The sequence below is a fragment of the Girardinichthys multiradiatus genome, chromosome 4 (genome assembly GCF_021462225.1).
Source record: "Girardinichthys multiradiatus isolate DD_20200921_A chromosome 4, DD_fGirMul_XY1, whole genome shotgun sequence".
In the NCBI taxonomy this organism is placed as follows: Eukaryota; Metazoa; Chordata; class Actinopteri; order Cyprinodontiformes; family Goodeidae; genus Girardinichthys; species Girardinichthys multiradiatus.
Genome location: NC_061797.1, coordinates 36,396,245 through 36,421,614, shown reverse-complemented (window position 1 = coordinate 36,421,614; position 25,370 = coordinate 36,396,245). Strand labels below are relative to the sequence as shown.

The 25,370-nt window shown below is 37.3% G+C and overlaps 1 protein-coding gene across 1 annotated transcript; it reads left to right on the top strand.

Moving 5' to 3' along the window:
• Positions 1–4,059: 4,059 nt before the first annotated feature.
• On the top strand, positions 4,060–23,921 carry smyd2a (SET and MYND domain containing 2a). Its single transcript, XM_047363621.1, has 12 exons — positions 4,060–4,368; positions 5,724–5,787; positions 6,707–6,817; positions 7,360–7,420; positions 7,979–8,106; positions 10,457–10,524; positions 10,724–10,826; positions 10,923–11,033; positions 18,754–18,874; positions 18,980–19,154; positions 19,535–19,643; positions 21,061–23,921. The coding sequence occupies exons 1-12, from the start codon at positions 4,196–4,198 to the stop codon at positions 21,142–21,144; spliced, it is 1,308 nt and encodes a 435-aa protein (XP_047219577.1). The 5' UTR covers positions 4,060–4,195; the 3' UTR covers positions 21,145–23,921.
• Positions 23,922–25,370: the final 1,449 nt, after the last annotated feature.

Here is a 25,370-nt window from a genome sequence, read left to right as displayed (position 1 = left end):
TGGTCTTATGTGTGGTTATAAGTATACTATTAAATATATAGATTTCATTCTTGGCACAAATGTTTGTGAATCAGAGCTACTGGAGACATTGTTCAATCTGCTGCTTTGTAAAGCTTAAAGTAATTGTTTTTCTGATGAGCTTTTCTACTAAGAATGCACAATAGGGCAGATGTGCATGGATTTTACATAAATTATAAGGTTATAGTGTTATAAAAAGGAATGTTTTCCAACGTTGAGTTTAATTTGGATCTTAAAATGTGAGAACTGTAGCCTGACCACCGGCAGCTTGCATCAGAAGGTTTAATTTTCATATGATATTTATTATGTAAGCTTTTAATGGATTATATTGTGGCCCTGATCACTAAATAATATTGTTGCATATTTTTTTTGTACTTCAGTATTTCCACAAGCTAAATTTAAATTGAATTGAATTGCTTAAGTATTCACAGCCTTTGAACTTTTCCACATATTGTCACGTAACAACCACAAACTTTAGTAGATTTTGTGTGACATCAACACAGTTTATCTCATTGTAAAGTGGAAGGACAAGGATACGTGTTCTCTTATTTATTTTTACATATAAAAATCTAATAAGGATTGTCGATTTGTATTCAGGACCCATGTTGTAATTACAGTTTGGGACAAGTCTCTTATCAGCTTTGCACATTTGGAGATAGAAAGTTTTGCCAATTCTTCTTTGCAAAATCGCTCAAGCTCAGTCAGATTGATTGTCTTTTAACATTATTTTTCAAATTATGAAACATATTCTCAATTAGGTTTAGATCTGGACTTTTACTGGACCATTTTAACGCATGAATATGCTTTGATCTAAACCATTATTTATTATCCTGCTAGAAGGGGAACCTCCGCCCCTGTCTCAAGTCAGCTGTGGCTTCTGACAGTTATTCCTCCAAAATTTCCATGTTCTGTATGGCCTTTCTGTCCCTGTTAAATCAAAGCATACCAACAGCATGATGCTGCCACCACTATGTTTTTACATGGGGATGGTGTATTAATTTTACTCTACAAATAGCATTTGGGTCTCACCTGTCCAGAGCACCTTTTTCCTAATGGTTGCTACATGTATTGTGGCAAAATGCAAACAGGACCTCTCACTGCTTTATTTAAACGATAGCTTTCTTTTTCCACTCCATAGAAGCCGGATTTGTGGACTCGACAACTTACAGTTGTCCTGTTGACAGATGCTTCCACCTGAGCTGTGAATGTCTGCAGCTCCTGCTGGGTTACCATCGGCTCCTTCTGTGACTATTGAAAAAGGCTGTCAGTTCAGGTGGATGGCCAAGTATTGGTACGGTTTCAGTTGTTCCATACTCTATTCAAAGACATTCAAAGTTTATGAAATTGTTTTATAACCTATGGCAACTTTAAATCTCTCCCCCACTTTCTCCTTGACCTATTCGCTTTGTTTCTTGGTGTTTGTTCGCTAATGTTCTCTAACAAACCTCTGACGTTGATACAGAACAGCTGCGTTTACGCTTATAATGACTCACACGTAAACTCAAATAAGGTGATTTCTGAAGGAAATTAGTTTGATTTTTTATTTCAGAGTAAAGGGGGCTAAATACACATGCACACCACACTTTTAAGATATTTATTTGTAAAAAAACAATAATAATAATAAACCATTGTTTAATTTATCTTCCACTTGACAATTATTCCCTATATTGAGTTATTTACATAAAATTTTAGAAAAATACATTAAGTTTTGTGGTTGTAACGTGAAAAGAGTGTTTCACAAGACACAATACTGCTTTTCCAGCTTCTTTACTGTACAGCTGGGTAGTCTCGTCTCCTGAAAATGAATACAGCACCTGGTAAAGATCTGGTAAATGAGAATAGAGCATCTCATTGAAACACCAAAAGACATAATACTAAAGTTATACAATAAAGTCTGGAAGGAGAGCTGCCACAGAGCTGGAAGGAGTCAGTCATTGTTTCAATAGCCAAACCAGGAAAAGATGACACAAAACCAGAAAATTATAGACTGCTTTAGCTGCTATAGATTGCTTTAACATCAATTTACCCAACATTGTGTTTAGAGCATGAAATCATGAGAGCACATGTAAATAAAGTGCAGCTGCTGAATTTTTTGATATAGAGAAGGTTTATGATATATTGTGGGTAGAAGAGGATTACTAATTAAAATATATTAACTGGGTATTACTGGGAAAATGTTTTAATGGATTCAAAACTTATCAAATACAATTATCAAGTTAGAATTGGTCAAGAATGTTCAAGAAAATATATAGTAGAAAATGGAACTCCTTAAGGAAGCATTGTAAGTCTATTATTGTTTATCGTAATGATAAATGGTATTTTTTACAAACACTGGAGGAGGAAATAAATGTTCACTTTTTGCTGATTATGGAACCATATGGAAAAGGGGTAGAACTATCAAATTTACTGTAAAGAAAAGAAAATGTTAAGCTGTCATTGTTAAAAAAGAGAATTGGACATTCCAATGAGGATTTAAGTTCTCAGTTGTAAAAACAAAAGTTATGTTCTTTACGCACAAAAAATACGAGACAAAATAAAATGTACGTTATATAATCAGGAATTACAATAAATCTATGAAGTTTTAGGAATACGGTTTGATGAAAAAAAATCATATGGCTTATACATATACAAAAAGTAATAGATAAATGTAAGACAGTACTAAATATTATGAAATGCTTGGCAAGCAGTGACTGGGGAGCAGATAGGGGAGCTTTCAAACAGATTTATACAGGATTGATATGATCAGATATAGATCATGGAAGTATAATTTATGGTTCAGCAGCAAAGAAACGTCTAGAAAGTTGGACATTATACTACATCAAACATTAAGACTTTGTAGAGAAGCATTTAAAACCACCCCAACAGCAGCACTTGAGGTAGAAATGGGAGCAATTCCATTAGATCTGAAAAGAATCCAATTAGCAATATATTACTGTTTAAATTTAAAAGGTAATAACCTAGATCATCCAACACATGGAGATCTTAAATCCATTTAAGGACAAAGATAAAAAAGAAACAAGAAGTTTCAGATGGGTTATTAGAAAGACAACTGAAGAATTTCAAGTAAACGGTTAAGAAATAAGTCCAATATTACCTATATTTGTTATACCACCTTGGATTTTACTGGAAGCAACAGTAGATGTGATATTAATATAAAAAAAAATGGATAACACATAATTTAGATTTAAATACAGTAAAGGTATGTATAAACAGTTATCAGTACACACAGAATTATACAGATGCCTCAAAAGCAACTGAAAAAATAGGAATGGCATTGTGGAATAAAAAAAGGAAAATGAATCACAAATAGATTATCTGTTTGTACAGGAGAAATGTTAACACTTTTATTAACAGTACAGTGGGTGGAACAAACTGATGTTGGAATAAATAGAAATTATATGGCAGATAAGATGGCAAAAAAGGCATCTCAAAATCATATTAACTTAAAGCAGTTTTAAATAAGATTAAATAAGAGGTAAGGAGTATCATCAAAAAAATACTTAAGAAAGAATGGCAGAAAAAGTAGGATGGTGAAAAAGGAAGATGGTTTAATAGGATTAAAAAGGCAGTAGGAAATGAGAACTGAAAGGAGGAAAGATTAATGACCAGACTTGGATTTGGACATACACGACTTAATCATGCACATTATAAAATACAAAGCATAATACTGGGAAATCTGACCACTGTGGAGAGGATAAAAAAATAGAACATGTTATACTGGAATGTCAGAAATATGAGCATGAAAACATACATTTATGAGAGAATTTGAAAGGAATGAAAAAAGTAAGTAAAGCATTGCAAGGGAATTTACGGAGCAAACATAAAACACATATAACACATAAAAAATTCCCATTCGATCTGAAAAACAAAACAAATGAATTAACGGAATTTGATTATATAGTAGACAGTTGAGAAATTAAATCATACTGAGCTACATTTAAATACCAGTTGGTGGCGGTAATGCAATCAGTCTTTTGCCAACCGCCAATAAACTCGAGGAAGAAGTGGTGGAGAAAGACGAAGAAGAATTATCATCATTAGTCTGTCCAGCAGGGGGCGACATTACAGATCCACGCCGCAGACAGCAGAGGAAGACTGAAGCAGATTAGCGCACTCAGCAGGCTCTCTGGTGGTGGTCTGAAGTGTAGGAGCCGGAGAACAGCGAACTGAAGAAACAATGAAGAACGAAGGCATAGAGGGGACGGAGAGGTTTCTGAGCCCGGGCAGAGGCAGAGGCCTGCGGGCGATGAGACACTTCGCTGTGGGGGAGCTGGTGTTCGCCTGTCCTGCCTACACCTACGTGCTGACAGTGAATGAGAGGGGGGCTCACTGCGAGCACTGCTTCACCAGGTAACCTGCTCCCCAGCCCCCTGAAACTACAGGAACAACAGCTTTAAACAGAAGGATCCAGATAGAGCTGGTCAATTTGCCCCAGAGGTACCTCTGCAGGTTAGCTGCTCAGCCTGTGGGAAGCTACAGCAGGTGGTGCAGCTCTTAATAAATGGGTCAGCGAGGCAGCTCACCTGAATCATCCTGCAGTCACTGCTGGTAGCACAGTCAGATTTACCTCCCTGGGCCGCCAAATTTTGCATCGGTAACAGTGTAGGATATGAAATGGGCCAGTGGCAATGTGTAGACACACCAGTTTAAAAAAACATAAAGGAAGACAAAGTTTTGATTATTTGTCCTTATGTTATATCTGGTCCATCAAACCATTTTTTTTAATAGTTAACTCAATTGGAGCATCAGCACTGTTTCACTCAGTCACATGTCTCCCACCCAGGCTGACGTTGCACCACCAAAAGGTTATGGTGCTAAATATAGCTGTCCGGGTGTCCCAAGAGAGGAGAAGGCCAGTGGTGTTTCTGTTTAGGTGTGTGTTGGATGCAAGCATATATAAAAATAAAAAAACATTTTATGTGGGGGTACATAGTTGTTTTCTATAGTCGTGCTATAATCTGACTTTCCATTTATTATCTGTAAAATAATTCTCATTTTGACTGGAGATACACCAATCAGAATTTTTTGGCCTATACCAATTTCTGGTTTTCTTTGAGATCTGACCAGCGTATTCTGATTTTTAATCTGAGTAACAAAACCAAACAATGTGCTGCAAGTTCTTTTGATAGCGGAGGTCGTTTTAAATCTGGTGGAAAACAAAGGAATTATGTCCCTAACTTTATCTGATTTTTGTTAAATTATAAAAAAGGTGCTAATTCTTAAACTGTTGATTCCCCTCTCATTTAATTTGTGATTCCATTGTTGCAACCATCCACCCATCCATCAAAACGTAGATTTTTGTCCATCTCCTTGGTCAATGAGGTCTTTTGAGATACTGACAGAAAATCCAGCAAAAACATTTGAAGAAGGGTTTCTTTGATCAGAGTTTTAAACTGAACCAGAGTCATCTAAACTGTCTGGTTTTGATCTCAATCATCAACACATCAGGTTTCTACTTAATTTTAAGGATAAAAATAACAGCATCCCTGCTCAGAAACTCTGACTTAAGGAGAGCCTGTGTTTAATATACGATGGCCCAATTCAGATTTTACAAGTCTGAGTAACTAATGATTTGTCCTTTGCAATCTTTACAATCTGTTGAATATCAACTTTACTTGTTGTGAGAGCTTGTAATTAAAACTTGCATTTGGAGTGGATATTGAGTTCTCTAATGAAGTAATTGTTTTTTTTTTTTATCTTTGCAGGAGAGATGATCTTTCTAAATGTGGTAAATGTAAGCAGGCCTACTATTGCAATGTTGACTGTCAGGTAAGAGGAGCTTTTTCTTCCTTTCTTTTGGGATACGTGTGGTTTTTGCATCCGTTTTCCAAAGTAATTCAGAGGAACTGACATTGAAGAGATTTGATCTGAAACAGTGGAGAGCCTTGCAGACTTAAACACAGACTTAATTATCATGCTATAATTCGTTTTTCTACTGTTATAACATCTCTAATGATGGAGTGAGTTATCCATCTGTCTGTTTTGGAGTACACACCATACCAACACATCTACAAACAGAAAAAACTCTTTGCACCATCTCTGCAGCATCTTTAAAGATCTTAATTGAAAAATCATAAATATGTGAATATTTTCCATTTTGGGTTGCACTTTAAATGTTTGTTTACAGCATCTTCCATCAACTCAATTAAGTTTTATTACAATAACCATGTTTTCCTTGTTATTACATTCTTTTTGACCAGTAGTTCACAAGAGGGTGTGTTTTTAACCAAGTTTTGTCTTGAAAATGGGGATTTCAATCGTTAGCTAAAACAGTTATGAATCTTGCAGTATACTGGGAGTAGGCAGTGAAGTTGGCTAACCTTGCCAAAGCTCCAGACTCGCATGCCAGAGTGAGGAAATGCCTCACTTAAGTTGCCAGAGTTATATTTAACTTGCAAGAATTGTTATAAAAATCAAATTGAATGCATAAAGTTAGTTTTTGTAATTCACATAGGCCTTATATTTATGTAATCATGGTATTAAAAAGTTTTTAACTTAATTAAACTTGCAGAAACCCTGTCTTTTTTTCCCCTGTGATTTATTTTGTCCTCCCTCTCACTCTGTGTTTGTGTAAAGACGCAAAACACCCATTAGCCACAAAAGCAAAAAAATAGTCTCACAATCAATAATTAACAGTTTTTTAACATTTTGTTGCTTATTTATTTCCCTTTTAAATGTATCTCCCCAGAGAGGCGACTGGCCCATGCACAAGCTGGAGTGTGTTGCTATGTGTTCATATGGAGAAAACTGGTGTCCATCGGAGACGGTCCGACTGGTGGCCAGAATCATCATGAAACAGGTAACAGTAACCAGATGTTTCAGGTATATGACTAAAAATGATGCGTTAAACTTTAAAACTTTGTAAGTTTTCAGTCTAAACTCAAAAGGACTGTTTTAAACCAAAATATAGGAAGACAGGAAAGTGTTTTCTAAGGCCACTTTTTTTGCAAGAAAACAAACCATCCTGTGATTCTTGAAAGACAGATGTGATCTTTCAAGAAAATGGTTCATTCCTGTTTCAGTGAGCCAGAGCAAAACCTCTCAGTTTGGTTCAGAAAAGTGAGCATGAAATTTACTCACTGAGATTACTGAGATTTAGTTACGTTTAATACTTTCAAGATTCTAAGATATCTTTATTTTACTCATTGTCATCTACAGCAAAGCTTTGTTGGTAGGAATTTAAATAATTATCAGGAAAATTACTTGAAATGTGTGTCCTGATAAGTCTAAAATATTGAGCCCTGATTAAAACGTTCTGTATGCGTTTACATAATTATGTCTTTTACATATTTATGAGCTCTGATTAAAATATTCTCCCGTGTCTAAACTGTTCTTTTAAAGAGAGTCACGACAGAGCGGACCCCTTCAGAAAGGCTGCTCCTGCTCAAAGAGTTCGAAGCACGTAAGTTGGCATCTTAATCTGTGAATTAAAGCACAAGCGTTTAGTTACACATTCATGTACTCTTAGTTACACAGTGTGTTCATTTGTTCTTGCTGTGTGTCTGCAGTTTTAGCAGAGCGTCTATTAATACTCTCCACCATATAGCCTCCAGTCCTGATTCTGTCTCTTTCACTCAAAGAAGCTGTGGGACCTAAATCCCAAGATGCTGGGTGCTGTAATTTTATTCTTTCTCTCTCCCCGTTTACTGCTGCCACATCCCCTTTAGCAAGGCACTTACTCGGGGATTGTACTGGAACAGTTTAACCAGCTGGTAATGGGAACAGCTCAGCAGTGTCACTGCAGGACTGTCAGAGTTAAATCTCATAACTGTTTTCTATGAGCACAAAGCGAATGTGTGACCTGTTGCTCAGTTTCTGTGAAGAGTGTTTGAAGACTCTTCATGTAGAGCACTGCAAATCCTCAAAGCTTTATATTTAAAGAGATAAATTTAAAGAGATCTAACGTAATGTTCAGTGGTCCTTATCTCTTTTTGATTTTCTGTTTTTTTGCCTCTTGCAGATCTGGATAAGATGGACAGTGAGAAGGAGGAGATGAATCAGGCTGACATAGCGGCTCTGCACCATTTCTACTCCAGACATATCAGTGACCTCCCTGATGACCAGGCTCTCACCGAGCTCTTTGCACAGGTAAAAACCGAGGACATTTTGGTGAAAAACATTTGAAAAATAAATAATTTAAAGCCGTGTTTATCAGATGGTTAATTTGGCACTGAGTTACATCATCCATGCTTTTATTGGCTGGTGTATCAACACTGCATTGATTCTAAAATAAAGATTTTAAAACACGATTGACCAATGAGAGACTAGAATTTATGCAATAATTGATTAGTATCTAATGCGGTACCTTGAAAAAGTACTTATAGCAATGAACCATTTCATTTTTTGCCAGATTACAACCACAAACATTAATATATTTTACTCAAATTACATGCATTCAACCTCCCTTTACTATGAAACCCTGGAATAAAATATGGTCCAAGTATTTACAGTCAAAAGTCTCATGCAGAAGGTACATATATTCAGTAAATACTTCATAGACCTATGTTTTGCTGCATGTATTTTGGAATGTGTCTAACAGTGTTGCATGTCTAAAGAACAGCTATTATTAAGTCTTGCCACCGATCTTCAGTTGATTTTAGGTTTGGACTTTGACTGGGCCACTTTAACATATGGATATGCTTTAATCTAAACTGTCTTGTTGTAGTTCTGGGTGTTTGGGTTGTTGTCCTGCTGGGGAGCTCAACCTCTGCTCAAGTCTCAAGTCTTTTGCAGCCTCTAATGCGCCTTAGACCAACTCCACTCCACTTGGTGTGTTTTGCAAGCATTTCCATTACTGGATTTTCCAGGCCTGGTGCTTACTTCACTGAAGATGTCCCTGTCAGCAAATCTGGTCGTTGCTCTGTGTGGCGACGAATAACAGAGAAGTCTTTGTCCTCTGTGTTGCCATGGCTGACACAGAAACTGAGACAGGCAAACTTTGGAGCATTACCAGTCCAGACAGCAGCGTCTCTCCTCTCCACTACTCCTGTCAGAACCCCTCACATTAAAACCCCTGAGCCTTATTTTAGTTCTGGCTCTGCTATGGTCCAGATAATTACCCCAGCAGATTACTTGATAGAAACATTATTTGTATTTTGTTTTTATTTTCGAAAAAAAAAAAATCATTTAGCACAAATTACTTTAATGTGGTAATGTCACACAGTAAAGTTAATAGCGACACAGCGCACTACACTGACGGCTGGAGGCGGGGCTTCAAGCCATAGCTCCAGCCATCAGTGAGTTAACGGAAACGCAACAGGTTCTAGAGCTGGAACCTTCAGTGGAAAAGAGACTTGACAGGTTTTCTTCCAGGATTGCTCTGTGTTTATCTCTGTCATTCCTCTTATCCACTCCAACCAGATTCTCTCTCCTTAAGAAAAGAATCCCCGCAGCATGATGCTGCCACCACTTTATGCCGCTGGGGATATGTTAGTTTCCTTTCACACAGTGTTTGGAATGTTCACCAAAACATTTGGTGAAAGGTTTTGGTCTTATCTGACTGGAGCAGACTATAACCAGGACTTCTTTTGGTTTTTTGTTTTCCAGATCATGGATTGAACATTGCTCTGTTTCATGTTTTTTAAAGCTTGGGATGTAGTTTTATAACCTAACCCTGCTTTAACTTCTCTAGAACTTTCTCCCTGACCTGTCTGCTGCTCTTGGCCCCTCCGCGGTGGCTGTTAACAGCCCAAAAATGACAAAGACTAAAGAATAGTTCTTTTTGCACAGTTTCTAATTAGAGATGGTAATGAAAAAGCTCTGTTTTTAGCAGTTTTTCAGTTTTTTATGTAATTTCTACATCCAACATCAGAATAACAATATTTTTTAAAAACGTGTTTCTTTAATTAAGCCAGTAAAGCAAACAGAAACTGGCCTTTATAAAATCAATAAGCTCTCTGGTTTTGATGGGTGATGTTGCTTTTGTGACTCGGTATAAATGTTACATGAAACAAACAAGGGCAAAAATAGTTGTAAGTAAATATAAATTACTTCAAGTTGTTTTTAACTGACAGATGTTAACTTTTATACATGTGGTCTGCAAAATGATGCTTTGAAATGTGCTCTTTTACCGTTACAAAATAAATTGGTGAGCTACGGGGAAATGCATATTCAACATTCCCAGTGTTTTATTTATCAGCAGATGCACAGGAGCACATGTTCGTGCATGCAGGATATCCATCACACACTCACTGGATCCGGTCTGCAGCTCTTATCCCTTCAATTTGATCCGTCTGGCAGAGCTGTGGCTTCGTTTTCACACAGCACTAATGGAAACAACCTCTCTAGCCTCTTATCTCAGGGTTACATTTAGTCTCAGCTACAGGATGCATTCCATCTTATGGAAGGTTTAACAACACTTCAATGTATAATGCTTGTTTTGTCATCATCATTTTTCTCAACTCTCTTTTTCTCTGTTCTGTTTTCGTTTTGTTTCCAGGTAAACTGTAATGGTTTTACCATAGAGGACGAGGAGCTCTCCCATCTAGGATCAGCTGTTTTTCCTGAGTAAATAGTTCACGCATCACTACAAAAACAGTCCATCTCTCCATTATATAGGTTTTGTACACAATAAAATGTTAAAGTTGTTGTTTAAACATCTAAAAAATGAACACACTCTTCTTCTCTACATCTGATAGGCAGTGGTTTCTAATCTTCATCTACTTTTTAGTTTTAAGTAAGGACAAATTATGTCTTCCTCTTCCAGTGTAGCACTGATGAACCACAGCTGTAGTCCCAATGTTATTGTGACCTATAAAGGCACAGTGGCTGAGGTCAGAGCTGTTCAAGAGATAAACCCAGGAGAAGAGGTAAAAAAAAAAAGAAGCTTTTTAAACTAAAAGCAGTCACAGAAATGTAAATAAACTGTTTTCTCCTCTTTATTCTTGTTTAATTTGTTTTTGCAGATCTTTAACAGTTATATAGACCTGCTGTATCCGACAGAGGACAGGAGAGAGAGGCTATTAGATTCCTACTTCTTCATGTGCCAGTGTACTGAGTGCACCACCAAGTCTAAGGTATGGTTCACTGCTGCCCAGGAAATGAGAAAACAGATATCTAGGCTCGATTTAAAAACCTTGTTGGAGGAAAAAAAAAAGTCTAAATAAAAGCTGAAAAAGGCAAAGCAGACTTTAAAATGTAAAGCATTGTGAAAACAACACACCAGAGCAGAATTTGATGCAATAAGAAGCTTTATACTCTCCCATGCAAATATTGGTCAAAAACCAATGTTTCCCTGCGAAAAAAAGTTTTCAGACTGATACAAGCATCTTTTACCTGCAGCAAATGTCCACCCAGTAGTATAATGAACACCACGGGTCTCCTACTTCAAAGACTTCTTGGGTCAGCGAACCAGTAATGCTGCTTTTCCAGTGTGGTAATAGAGGTGGTCCAAGCAGAAACCATGTCAACATGCAGAGTCTGCACCTTTTAGGATGATGTAATGGTGCTTTCTGCTTCAGACTGCCTCCATAACAACAGCTGAGAGTTCAAAGATTATGTCAAAATCAGTTCATGTTACAAAGGTGTTTTAATTGCTTTAGTGATTAGATTTTGTTTTTTTAGCAACTATGCTATATTACGAACACATCGATTTCAATTACTCCTCCATTTGTTAATTAATGACGTTAATTACTACTTTGAATGTGTAATTACTCCTTTAGAACCTGCATATCTAAAAAATGGTCATTCATATCCATCTACCCAAGATTTATATATCAGAAGTGCAAAAAAGGTTTATTCATTTATTAAAAACATAATTTCTGGTTAACAGTTGTTAAGCTGTATGTACCTTTCTCTCTGAAATATTCAATGGGTAGCATTAGTGCACTTTACTCTTTAGACAAACTCCCTACAGAAACATTGTAAAGGGTTCAGTCTCTGACTGGGTAGCTCTGGGGGCTTCTTATTTTTCTTAAACCAGTGCGGGTCATCTTGATGAAACTTCAGCTGTTTCCTACCTCGAAGAACTCACTCTTTAGATGTTTCTTTTGCATCCACCTTTATCTACTACGTAAAGAATCTAGCAGCATGTTTTTGGTTAAATTAGGCTCACAGAATGAGTATGATAATATTTTATAAATTATGTAAAGGTTTGTGATTTGAGACTAAATAGTTTATGGATTTATTAGATGAGAAAATGTTGTGCCTTGTGGTATGGAAGCTGTTGAGCTGCTGAAGTGAGTGCTGTGAGATTACTTCACCCAAAGCGTCCAGTGGTGTAATGTTTCCTATGTTTATACGAACGACTTCTGCATCTTTTGAGGTTATAGTGTAGTTTAATCTGTCTGACCAAGGCTTTGTGTCTCTGATTAACCAGCTCGACTCGCTTTTTGAAAGAGCTTGGAGATTCTTTATTCATGGGTACATTTTCCATTGTCTTTCCTTCTTTGTCATAATCATATTTCTCAGGAAAGCCTGTTTTAGGGTATTGGGATGGAATGGTGTTTTCCCTGCTAAAAATATCCAGTGGCTCTTAGTCGGCAGAAGCAGACTGCAGGTTTCAAATATTGTGGCAAAACCTTGTTTTTACTTTGGTGTAGCAGCGTCAAGTGTACATCAATGTTAAAATGACGATATGTTTTGGCATTTAGTGTAAATCTTTTGCATGTAGTATATGTTGAGTATGTTGTGAGGATTTGAGGAGTGTACCACAGAATTAATTGTTTACACCCAAGCACTGTCGTCATCGCCTAATTTGTATATCGATTTAACCAAAAGAAAGTTAAGTCGTGGAATTGCTAGCTCTACATTGTTGTGAAATTTTCTTATCAAAGTGGGTAGAAGTTGACTCATAACAAGAGAAAATCCGGACTTTGTCTTTATAAGTTTTATTCAAAGCCATTCAGCGTTTGAATGACTCTGTCACCGAGCAAGTCAGTTAAACAGAGCCCCGATCACCAGTGTTATCTCAACTTCAAAGAGTCTGTGTTTTATGGCCCAGACCCTCCTTGGGTTCAGAGGTGACAAAGTTATCTAGGAACAGACCTCTCTCGCATTGTCACTAAGTCCTCACTGGAGGTATGAGCTACTCTTTTTCCCATGAGTACTAAAACTTTTGGAACCCCATGTTACTTTATTCTTTATTTTATGGACATCTAATGTAATTCAGATGCATAAACCCTACAAATTGAATCTAATAAATAATTCCCACCAAATATAAAGTAATGACTCAGATTCTTTATCAAAAATATATTCCTTACTTTTGGCATATTATGAACTGTCAGCTAGCTTAATGGTACCAGGGAAACTTCCAATCTAATAAATCACCAATGATTCTGCATGCAAAACTAATTCTTCAAACTAGTTTAAACTATTTCATTAACCTTTTAATAGTAAAACACATAAATCTAAAAGTCATGCTACATCCAAAAAAACATGTTATTAAGGCAACAATCACTACAAGCATTTTGATTCTATTGTCTCTTAAACAGTGTTAAAACTCAGGGAGGGAGGTGCTGAGTGTTACCATGACAGCAAAGGTGTTAACCAACCTGGTAGGTGGGCGGAGTCAGGCAGAACTAACCTTTGATTGGGAGCCTATGGGTGGACCCACAGTTTCTTCATTCAAACCATCTTAGTGAACCTTAAACTACAAAACTGTTAACATGCACCGACCTCAGAAACAAGCTGCTTCTTAACTCTCCTGAAAACTCAAAGTTTTAATCAATCTGGGATTTAGAAACATTATTCTAAACATGGATTATTGTTTCATGCAACATATAAACAAACATTCAGTCCAACAAAACATCAAAGACAGACAAATTACCAAATTTGAAGCTTCAAGAATTAAAAGAAATTTTTAACAATCTCTTTTCAAAATATGTTTTCTCAACCATATCTTTTAATGCTATAATTGATCAATTTTGTTATGACAATCTTCAGGATCCTTTTTAAGATGAGTGCACATAGTCCAAAGAGATCTCAAAGTATTTAGAAGCACAGCAACAGTTTTCTCTTAAATGAATCCAAATTTACTGATGCTGAAACCTTTTGCTAATTCTTTGTACTGTAACTCTATAATAATAACTACAATCCTGAGAGTTATTGTTATAGTTCTCTTTTTGTTTGGCTCAATTTGATCGCAGCTGTATTCAAGAATTTCTCTGCTCAGGTTAAATGCAAAGAAGTATTTTAATTCAATTCAAATTCAAAGATACTTTATTGATCCCCGAGGGGAAATTAGAAAAGCCGGCGATGACATTTTTATGGTATACCCAAACTAAACAAAAACTGCAGTGTTTGACTTAATCAGAAATTAAGATAAGAAGCTTGACTTCAAACTGGACTTTTTCCCACATAGTGTTTAAAAAAAACCAAACATCATATTCTTTAATTTGGGCTATTTAAATTTTGAGAGTTGGGGAGAAACATTAGAAAAATTACTAGAACCCCTCTTTAATAATCCAAATGCTGATAAATGTTCCAATATGTTATCTCTTAGTAAGCTGAAATCACCTTGTGTACCTTTCTACTCCTATGTATTTTTTTAATCTTTAAACCGTAAGAAATCAAACAAGGAGACTGGAGTTTAAGCCGACCATCCTCTTTAGTGTTAAGAGAGCCTTTTTTCTTTTCTTTTCCTAAAATAAAGGATTTTACTGGTCTTTATTCCGTTATAAAAATTCTAACCTTGGTTCCAAAACAAAACTCTTCAACCCCAATCTGTGTTCCCCAGAGTAGACATTTTTAGTATTATTGCATTTCAAAGCCACCAAATGACTGGAACCCATAATTGGCTTAGATCTGTTTTAATAAGTGATCGCTCTACCTTTAATTAAATATTATAATTTTATGGACCCAAAATCTATGACTTACGGGCTTCATGAGTCCAGGGACCACAAGTTGAGTACTACTGCATTGAACAATGGTGTGAACTTTCTGCAGAGATTGAAGGATTGGCTAAATATATTATTTCTACTTGGACAATAATCAGATTTAAAATTATTAGTTCACAACTCCTAATTTACCTCAGATCATATTTGCTCCTATCCCAGTTCATAAGAAGCTTCAGACATCATTATGCTAAAAAGCCAAAAACAAAACCAAACCAAAAACACAGATCTGTTTTAAAATAAAGAAAAAGCATGCTTAAAAAACTTGGTACTGTGGTGGAAAATAACTCCACGGTTCTGAAGGCCTTTTCATGCAGAGTCTTTTAGGGAACATGAGATTAGTTTAATTTTTGTCCGGTACCACTGTCCAATCAGATTCTTTCTTACCTTCAAAAATAACCCAATTTTTTCATTCTCATTTTAAAGGTTTGTTTTACCAAAGAAAATGTGTTTAACAAAACCAATTACTCTCAAAGTTTTAAAAGTTTTTAGCTGGTGATATCTTAGAAAACAACAAGTGTTTTAAGATTTCTGTGCAACACAGAACTGATTAGATTTATCTTTCCTTCTCCAAAGGGAAAGAAACTGCAGAACCAAACCTTTCATAGTTTTTGTCAGGACCTGATATAAGGTACAGTGTAAATCAACACGCTGCATGAATTAGAAGAGGGAAGAAAAAACCTAATATAACCTCTTCCCAGCAGCTGCTGTGAAAAACAATGAATTTGTACTTTCCATAAGCGTCAGTTAACACTTGTGGACAAAAACTGCACCAAACTGTAAGTACTGTGTCAGAAACTGTATGAAGACCATCTGCAGTAAAACTAAGACTGTTTTAATGAGGTCTCTACCCATTAGATTTATGGGATACAAACTCTGACAACAGAAAATAATACCTGAAGGAGAAACCCATCAAGTTTTACGCGTGCGCTGGGTTTTAAAAATGCTCCTTCATGAAATCTGTCCTGATAATAACATAGAAACACATGGTTACTGCTGAGTTTTGGAGATGTTATAACTTCCTCTGCTTTTAATAACTTTTAATAACTAGAATAATTGACCCTGAATATTCCACGACAAAAGACAACTTGTTTCTCTAAAAGAATTAACTGGAAAGTATCAAATGAGTTAAGTTATCACCCTTTTAAAGATACTTTTCTAACCCTAAAATAATATTTTAACCCGCTATATCTGTCCACGTCAAGCAAGCGTCACATGAGCAGCGGTTAATAAGCGTTCTTCATTGCAGAAAATAGGAAAAGATTTATGCAAATGTGTGTGTGTTTGTACGTTACCCCCATCAGTTTCTTAATTGCTCCAGAGTCAGACTGTCAGGCACACAGTCCTCTATCAGTCCAAAAAACAACCAGGCCCTTCCCAGGTCTGTTGGTGAGACATTCAATCATTCTTTGTCCACTTTAACTTCTCCAGGAGGGAGAAAGAAGAAACTTTGCTCCGGCTTGTTTCTCTTCTGCCCGCATAAGATGCTTTCAATATAAATCCAGCGTATCGCTCTTTTGCCTCTGACAAACAGCATGGATCGTTGTCCATCTCAGTGGGGCCAGACTTCTTCTGAGTTTCGTTTTGGTGGAAACTCACACTGCGATTTGCAACAAGCAGGCAGACAGGCAGGCAGATCTCTCTCTTTCAGGCCGTGCTGGAGAAACGTCTCTGGCGGAGTAGCCTTGGAGAAGGGCAGGTTTCTAAAATCCAGACTCAAAAACGCAGATGTTGAACTCAAATCCCATATATGTGTGTATTTGTGTGTGAGAGAGGCAGAAGAAAAAGTTTAGTATAGGTTCAGATTTTGCACAAAGAAATATTATCAGTCAGTCAGTCAGTTGTCCACCTGCCTGTCACTTCCTTCCACAACATGCATTATACTCCTTTCTAAAACAACTTTCTTTTCGTATCTCTAATGTCCCTTTTCACTTTTTACATTCTTTTCCGACTGATCGCAATATTTAAGACAAACGAAACTTCCTTCAGGAAAGTTTTAACTTTTTTTTTTTACTTATTTACACTCAAACTTCCACACTGTGAAAAACCAATGTTATCTTCCAAATTAAAGCACATTTAACACAATCATCCCCACTTTTTCCTTTCATTATTTTATAAATCAGAGTCTGAAGAAGGAGACACCCCTGATGCCTCAAGGTTCCGGAACCCTTTTTTTTACCCGTTCAGCGGCAGGTCTGCCGTTTGGCTTTTCTCCTTTATGAGGTGTAGAAAATTGCTAAAAACCACCCGCAAAACCCTATGTTCTGCTTTATCCCATTGTTACCAATGAGAACCTCCCTGTCATTCCTTAACAGGGTAACCGGGCCCTCAGCTGATGTCCTCCCTCTCGCAACTCTGGACCCTAATTAATTAGTTAGGAGATGATGGTTAATGTGTAATAAAAATAATAATATACATTATATCATACAGAACAACTTCTCACCCAGATATATTTGAAGACAAATAGTTCGGATCCAATCGGCCAGAAGCCGCAGGCGGGCACCAGAACTCCCCTCCGTAATATGGAAGTGGACTGAGAACAACCTTCCAGGCGTCCGTGTCCCCTCCTGCGGTCTCCTCTGGCACGTTAGATCCTGTTCGTGATGCTAAAATTGTTGTGAAATTTTCTTATCAAAGTGGGTAGAAGTTGACTCATAACAAGAGAAAATCTGGACTTTGCCTTTATAAGTTTTATTCAAAGGCATTCAGCGTTTGAATGACTCTGTCACCGAGCAAGTCAGTTAAACAGAGCCCTGCTCACCAGTTACACACAGTATTTATACCAAATATGACAGTGTTATCTCAGCTTCAAAGAGTCTGTGTTTTATGGCCCAGACCCTCCTTGGGTTCAGAGGTGACAAAGTTATCTAGGAACAGACCTAACTGCTCTTTCAAAATCACCCTAAATGATGGGTCTTAACCACTAAACTTCTGATAATGGCTTTTACAGCTTCTTCCTCTAACACAGATGTTCTGAGGAGTGAGGTAAGTCATACACTTTGGAACAGTTAATAAAATAATTTACATTACAACATCTCTGCAAAGTGACCCTTTTTAAAAGAGACTCTGGCAGAGTTACTCAGGTTTTATTTATTTATTTATTACATTTTAGGCTTCATTTAGGAGCCTACAGCAAGTCACAGTAAAACATTTTTATAATGACAATTACAACCATTTATGTTGTAATGATTTTACACTTTTGACCACATAAATGTTTTAGTAATGTGAGATGAAAATGAAAGGATGATCTGGCCCTATTTAAGGGGTATTGTGTTGACTTCAATAGAGTCAGATACAATATGTTTTAAGGATTGTTGTACATGGAGTGTCAAACCTCAGCCATGTAGCGGTGTTCACTGGACTTGGTGATTGCAAAATGCAATTTAAGCGCCACCCACTGGTCCAAAATACATGAAACCGCAAGCTCAATGGAGAACCAACACACCTTGGTTATTTGTAAGGGTTTGTCTCCACCGTTGATAGGTTCATATTTGGCTTCAAAGGTCCCCCTGCGTTTTGTAGACACTGGAAACCAGTTATAAGTCTCCTGCACCACGTACTCTACACTACTTAGGATGGTATCATTTAAAGCATGGCTTACTGCCAGCTGCTGAGAGTGACACACACAATGAAGAAGGACCAGATCTCTCCATAATCCTCATTCAGCCCCATTGGTAATCCCCGTCAGATTTTTGTCTCTCAATGGAATACACTGAAGTTTGTGGATGTAGCGTTAAAAGGTTAAAGTAGATACTTCTGCAAAGAACTGTATGTCACTACTATTAAAAACAACATGTGAAATATAGATGCATTCCAGTGTTTTCTGTATTAATAAAATGGCTTTTATAGTTTTCTGTCTGGAAATTTTACTATTAGTTTAATTATTCCATTTTTTGTTCTGCAGGATAAAGCAAAAATGGAGATCAGGAAGCTGAGCTCTCCACCAGAACCAAAGGAAATCCAGTCTATGGTCCATTATGCCAAAAATGTCATTGAAGAGTTCAGAAGAGCCAAGCACTACAAATATATCCTTTTCTCTTTAGAGCATTACCATTAACAGTCTTACACTTTTATTGTCTCTTCTCCTTTTGCTTCATGCTTTTTCGCGTTACTCCTTGACTCTGTTGCACCTCCCAGCGAGCTCCTGGAGATGTGTGAGCTCAGCCTGGAGAAGATGGGAGCTATTTTTGCAGACACCAACGTCTACATGCTGCACATGATGTATCAGGCCATGGGTGTCTGTCTCTACATGCAGGACTGGGACGGCGCCATGAGCTACGGGGAGAAGATTGTTCAGCCATACAGGTAAACCAATGTGTTGGGTCCTGATCGAGGAGATCCAGTTCAGAAGCTGGAAAATACATGCATAAAAAATATATAATACAATTAAAACAGACTAGAATTAGATGTTTGAACTTGAAGAGACATTGGATCTTTAAGAGCAGAGTGGGTTTTTGACCCAAGTACTACTTCTATTCCAGTCAGAAACCATTTACCCCAGCAGTTATTGATGTTAGGTGTGTTCTTCCTTATGTTCAACTCACCTGACCTTTGTGGTCTTGCTGGTGTTATTATTGAACACTAATGTATTTTGAATTATTGAAGCACTAAAACAAAACCATTTGTCTGTTATGTTTATTCTCAGAGACTCTTTATGGTTTGACGCGTTACTGTTTTCTCTACAGTATTCACTACCCGGCCTACTCTCTGAATGTGGCGTCCATGTACCTGAAACTGGGCCGTCTTTACTTGGGACTTGAAAAGAAGTCCCAAGGTGTCAAAGCTTTGAATAAGGTAATTTGTGACTTGTCGTATTGGTTTATTTTTTGCCTTTATAAATGTTAAAAGTGCACAATTAAAGAAATCAAATATGGCTTCTTTGGGAGGGTTGCTAACAGAAAGCTTCTTCTCTCTCCAAAATACAGCAGCCAAACTTTGGTTTGCAAAGTTGCGTCTGATGAGACCAAATTGGAGAGATTATTGCTCATTTAATATTTTTGTGTTTTCTTCTAACGTGGTATTTATTATTTTCAAACAACTCATACCAACTCCCAAGCACAGTGGTGGAGCTGTCATGCTATGGGCTTCTTTTTAACGCTCAGTCATTGAGCTTCAACTTCTCAGTACACCGAAGCGTTTTGGAGTCGAATGTGGGGCCATCTCTCTGGCAGCTAAAACTAGGCTCACAATTAATCATTAACAGGACAATGATCCCAAACGCTGCCACAATTCTACAACAGGGCTGCTGGAAAGGAAAAGAATCAAAAGCTGGTTTCACAAAATATTTCTATCATAAACCCACAAAGTGGAGTAACCTCTGAGCTGGCACTTCTTCTTCTGGGATTTCTGGGTCTACATCTTCCAGCTTGGTGATCACACAAAACATACGTCATCGCTACATCACTCTCTCCAGGATAAAAGGCTGACAAAACCTCGCTAAGTGAGTCAGGGTCATAACGTCAGGGAGGTGGGCTGAGTTTAGCACCCCTCACTCCATCTGTCTATTCACAAAACGCAAGGAGACAGCAGAGAAGACGCCTTAATCCCAAGTGTTTTGTGAGAGGGCCTAAGGTGTTTCTGTGGCCTAGTCAAAGTCCTAAGCTCAGCCTAACTAAATTAACTAAAGCAATTTTGTAAAGAAGAATAAAATTCTTTATAACAGTGTGTGAGACAATGTGCTTCTACAAACTTTTGTATCATTGGGTGTACTTAATTGTTCAGTTTTTTTTTTTTTTATCTGTTTATTAAATCATAGTGTGTATGTATTGTGGTTTTTTAACCTGATACAGACCCAATCATTTTTAATGATTTAAAATGGCAGGGGCAGGGGTTCGTCTTATAACCGGTGGGTTGCCGGGTCAAGCCCCTGCTATGTTTGTTTTAGTCGTTGTGTCCTTGGGCAAGACACTTCAACCGCCTTCCCTGCTGATGGTGGTCAGAGGGCTCAGTGGCACCTGTGTATGGCACCCTCGCTTCTGTCAGTGTTTGAATGTGTGCATGAATGGGTGGATGACTGAATGTAGTGTGAAGTGCTTTGGGGTCTCTGGGGACTTAATAAAGGGCTATACAAGTATGGGCCGTTTACCATTTAAAACCCTGGACTTTAGAGGGTGTACTTTCTTTTTCCCATGTAAGGTCAGTCTCCATACCTGTATTACTGGATGTCTTTTGGATAGTTAGTCTCTCAATAGTCTCTTTTATCTCTCCTCAGGCTTTGGCTATTATGGAGGTGGCTCATGGAAAAGACCACCATTATGTAGCAGAAGTCAAACGGGAAATAGTGGAGCAGAAGTAAAAGTGGAGAAAAAGAAGATGAAACTGGAGTGTGGAACCTCTTTAAAAGCAACAAGATATACATCTCCAATGGCATAGCATGCATCCTTTATCTATGTTTTTACACCTGTTTATTTTTCTGCCTTTCTTCATGCAGGGTATTTACACATGCATTTCATTTGGATGATACTTTATATCTGTCGCTGTGTTATGTTTTTCATCCTCAAACACTGTAAGGCCCACACCTGTCCTATATGTAAGCAAAAAAAAAACACCTGTGGGGGAAAAAAAATGTCATAATCCCGCCTTTAAAGCGGCCTTGTAAAGAAATTAGGCTTTTATCTGGTTGCTTCATTTCTTGAAGTCACCTTTATCCTCCTTTTTCACTTCCTGTTGAGTCTGAAATAACTTGATGTTTTGTGGATTCATCACCAGACTGTTTCACCGTCATTTGGGTTTTTGCAGCATTTTGAACTGCAAATTGTCCCCCCCAAAGGGCATTACTCAGTTGCAGGCCGGGCTTTTGGATTCTGTCTAATGTTCACCCACAGAGCACAGTTTATGATCTCAAGTTATCAGTGAAACTGTGATTAAACACAAAGACTGACCATGCATCAGACACACTGTAGCAACAGGACTTTTCTGAATGATGTTTAAGCGACTCGTCTTACAGCATGTTTTGGTTTGTTGGAAGGAAGCTGAAGTGTTGCACGCTTGACTTATGCATTTCTTTATATTTTTGTATATCATTTTCAAATGAAGTTAGTTGATCAGGCTTTGGTTCAAGTCTTGGCTGTTCTCTGTGGATTTTCCTTGTCAACTGAAAAGAACGGGCATGTGAGGCTAATTAGTGATAACCTGACCTCAGAGGGGAGCCTGTTGGCTTGGTGCAGGCCGCTACGATAACTTTCAATGACAATATCACGGTAGTAATATAAAAGGTAAAACCAAATTTTTTATTTTTTACTTTAACAACAACAATTATTCCCACTACTGCTGAAGAATGTCACATATAAATTATTACAGTGCAGTATTAGGTTCTTAGTACGCTGTGCCTTTTTTTTTTTTTTTGTCCATCAGTTTTTTATGTTTATGATAATCGGACAATCTGCTGAAGTAGCAGGCCTGCAGTCTGCTGCTTTACAGACATCCGGTTAGCAGCTAATGAGCGTTAGTTTAATAGGATAATTAGTTTACACATAATCAGTGTTTAGGCATTTCACGACCGGAAATATTTCCAAATATATATTTTCTTTCTTGTAAAAGGGTAAAGTTTTCTTTCAGCCAGTATGACAGAAAATTTGTGGTTTCGAAACCAGAACTTTTTCGGAAGCTAGCATATCATGATTCCAGTTAGCGGCTGGAGTCTTTCCATGTGAGAAAGACTCCAAATTTCAATGATTATGAACACAACAAAGCAGATTGGGAATGAATGAACGAATGAATGGTACCTGACCAAATGTTCTGAGAGGTTCTGACAAGGAACCAGCCATGTCTGTTCTCCAATCAGGGACTGGCAATAACTGCTTGCCTCTCGAGTTTCTCAGAACATATTGAAACTTCAGCCTGGCCAATGATCTTGAATGATGTGATAAAAGCAGCAACTCTGTATTTTTTTTTTGGTCTTTTTTTATGTATTATACCTATTTTTGCAGATTTCAGGACAACCATTTGAGTGCAGATACTCTTTAGTCTGGGTATGATGTTACCATGCACTAAAAAGGTTATATTTACATTGTTTTTATTTCAGAAGAACTTGCTGGTCCACATTACTTTGTGCTTACTGTCATTTTTTTTTATTATAAACTTGATGCTTTTAGCTGCACCACAACACATCTGAAAGAGTCCAAACAGATCAACCTCTGATAAAGCATTACTTTAAGCAGAAATGATCTTAATACTGGCAAGACGAGTTACACAGGTTATGATTTTAAAGTGGTTACAACCCCACTGTGAACCAGGTGCAAATTGTAAAATTGTAGCTATTATGTAGATTTAAAAAAATCTTTTAAAACCAATGGGTAACTAGTCTTGTTTTCTAGGTATTCCAGCTCTTAGTTTGACAAGGCAGTGTATAACAAAAGCTTTAATGCAAAGATCACCTGGGCCTTATCCAAGGGTTCTCCTTGCACCCATTTTTGTACTCTCAATGTGACTAAATGATGTCAAAAGGCAGACTTTTAAACACGTTTGGCTTTAAGGAGTCAAGAAATGGATAGTTACGCTGTCAATGGAGTCTCATCAAAAACCTGTAGCTTCTCCTCTCTTATTCACTGTTCGGTGAGTTTGATTAACATTAATGTGGCCTACAGTTTGTTGTAACCTGTGATGACTATTCTGTGGTTGTATTTGTTGCAACTCCTGCTTTGTCAACTGTATTGTAAAACAATGCATCCAGAAGGTGCTTGCCTTACAGCTGTAATCTGAAGGGCACCATTTCAGCAGCTCAGTACCACATAATCATTTTTTTGTAGATGTCTGCAACAGAAAAAGATACACAGAGGATTTGCATAAACCAAACACTCTTTGGACATTTTGTCCAAACTTAAGCGCAGCATTTAGTAAGAATATTTTTTTCCTTTGGTGTTTAGGAAAATCTGTTGTTTTGTAGTGCTTTGAAAACCTTGCTGCATGTATACCAGGCAATGGCTAATCGATACTGTTTTATTTATATTTGTTTGTGTCTGTAATAAATTACCAAGCATGAATGTTATTCTGTCTGAATGCATAAAAATATCTGAGCCCGTTTCACTTTTCAGTATGTTTTAAATGGAAACTAATAAATCATATATAAACATTTTCTGTTCCCTGTATATCACTTTTTTACCCACAGAACCCCATAATGGAAAAGTGAAATTTTTAGTTTTAAAATTGTGGTAATTAAGTAAAATTGAAAAAACCTGTACTTATTCACAGCCGTAGCTATGACCCTGAAAATAGAGCTTAGATGCTTCTGCAACTTGGTTTGAGTCCATGGTTTGTGAATGGACCATGCTTGCCTATGAAGATCTCACAAATGACCAAGTAATAAAGTCAAAGTAAATATCTGTAGACCTCAGGCTGAATTGTATCAAAGCACAAATATGGGTGAAGAATATTAAAAAAATCTGCAGCATTGAACACCATGAAAAGTAGTGGCCTTCATTATTTTAAAATGGAACATTTTGGATCGACCCAGACTATCTTGAGTAATCGAGGAAGGTAGGATTGGTCAGAGTAGACCAAGAACCCATTCGTTAGAAGGCAGAGATCCAATGGTCCCCTGTGGAAATACTCCCGTCCAGATGATCAAACTCTTGCTAATGTTATTGCTCACTAAAACGCCCACAACAGCCAATCTGCACTTTACAGAAGAGCACTCTAGAGATTGTCAGACCTAAACTCCAAGCTCATCATTTGGCTAACACCAACACTACTGTGAAGCACAGCACTTGGCGTTTAGTCCACATAGAGAGTAGGATGACAGCAGCCAAATATAAATTCTTTAAGGCAATCTAATCGACAGTGCTTGGAAATGAAGATTCATCTTCCAACATGACAATAACCCACAGGACAAGATTAAGTTGGAGTGGCTTCAGGAGTAGTCTGTGATTGTCATTGAGTGAACTGTTGCTCAACAATCCAAAATCCTGTTTTCAAATTAAAGTAAACCTTGTATTTCATTTGAAAATCAAGGTCACAGAGTCTGCAGGAAAAGTAGAGAGGCTCAGAATCTAATTTGGTCTAGATCCAGTGTGAAGTTTCCTTTGTCAGTGATGATTTGGGAAGACATGTCATCTACTGGTGTTTATCCACTGGTTCCTATCAACTCCAAAGACTATGTAACAATCTACCAGGAAATTTAGGAGTTCACATTGCCAAAAACACTAATACCTGGACATGGTATCAATGTGATTGATTACAAAGCAAATTGGCCTGACCTAAAACCCTGTAAAGAATCTATGTATGGAATATTGTCAAGAGGAAGATGAGAAAAATCCCACCCAACGATGGAGATGAGCTGAAGGCCAATATTAAAGCAACCCGGAGTTAACTTACCTACCTGTATACCTCAGAGGAGCCACAAACTAATCACCTCTAAGTTTGGCTGCACTGATGCAGTAATTCATGCAAAGTGAGACCAGACCAAATACCGCGCTTATACTGTACAGAACATGGAAATACATTTCAGTGGGCCATCATTTCTGAATTTAAAAAATCCTTTTCTAAATTATGTTATGTAATATTCTAACTTTTGAGAAACAGAGT

What these genes read in the sequence shown, in the direction of transcription:
- smyd2a (XM_047363621.1), top strand. Translation starts at nt 4,196, where the DNA reads ATGAAGAACGAAGGCATAGAGGGGACGGAGAGGTTTCTGAGCCCGGGC. An exon ending in ATTGCAATGTTGACTGTCAG is followed by an intron (nt 5,788 to 6,706) that starts GTAAGAGGAGCT and finishes GTATCTCCCCAG; the next exon opens with AGAGGCGACTGGCCCATGCA. An exon ending in GCTCAAAGAGTTCGAAGCAC is followed by an intron (nt 7,421 to 7,978) that starts GTAAGTTGGCAT and finishes TGCCTCTTGCAG; the next exon opens with ATCTGGATAAGATGGACAGT.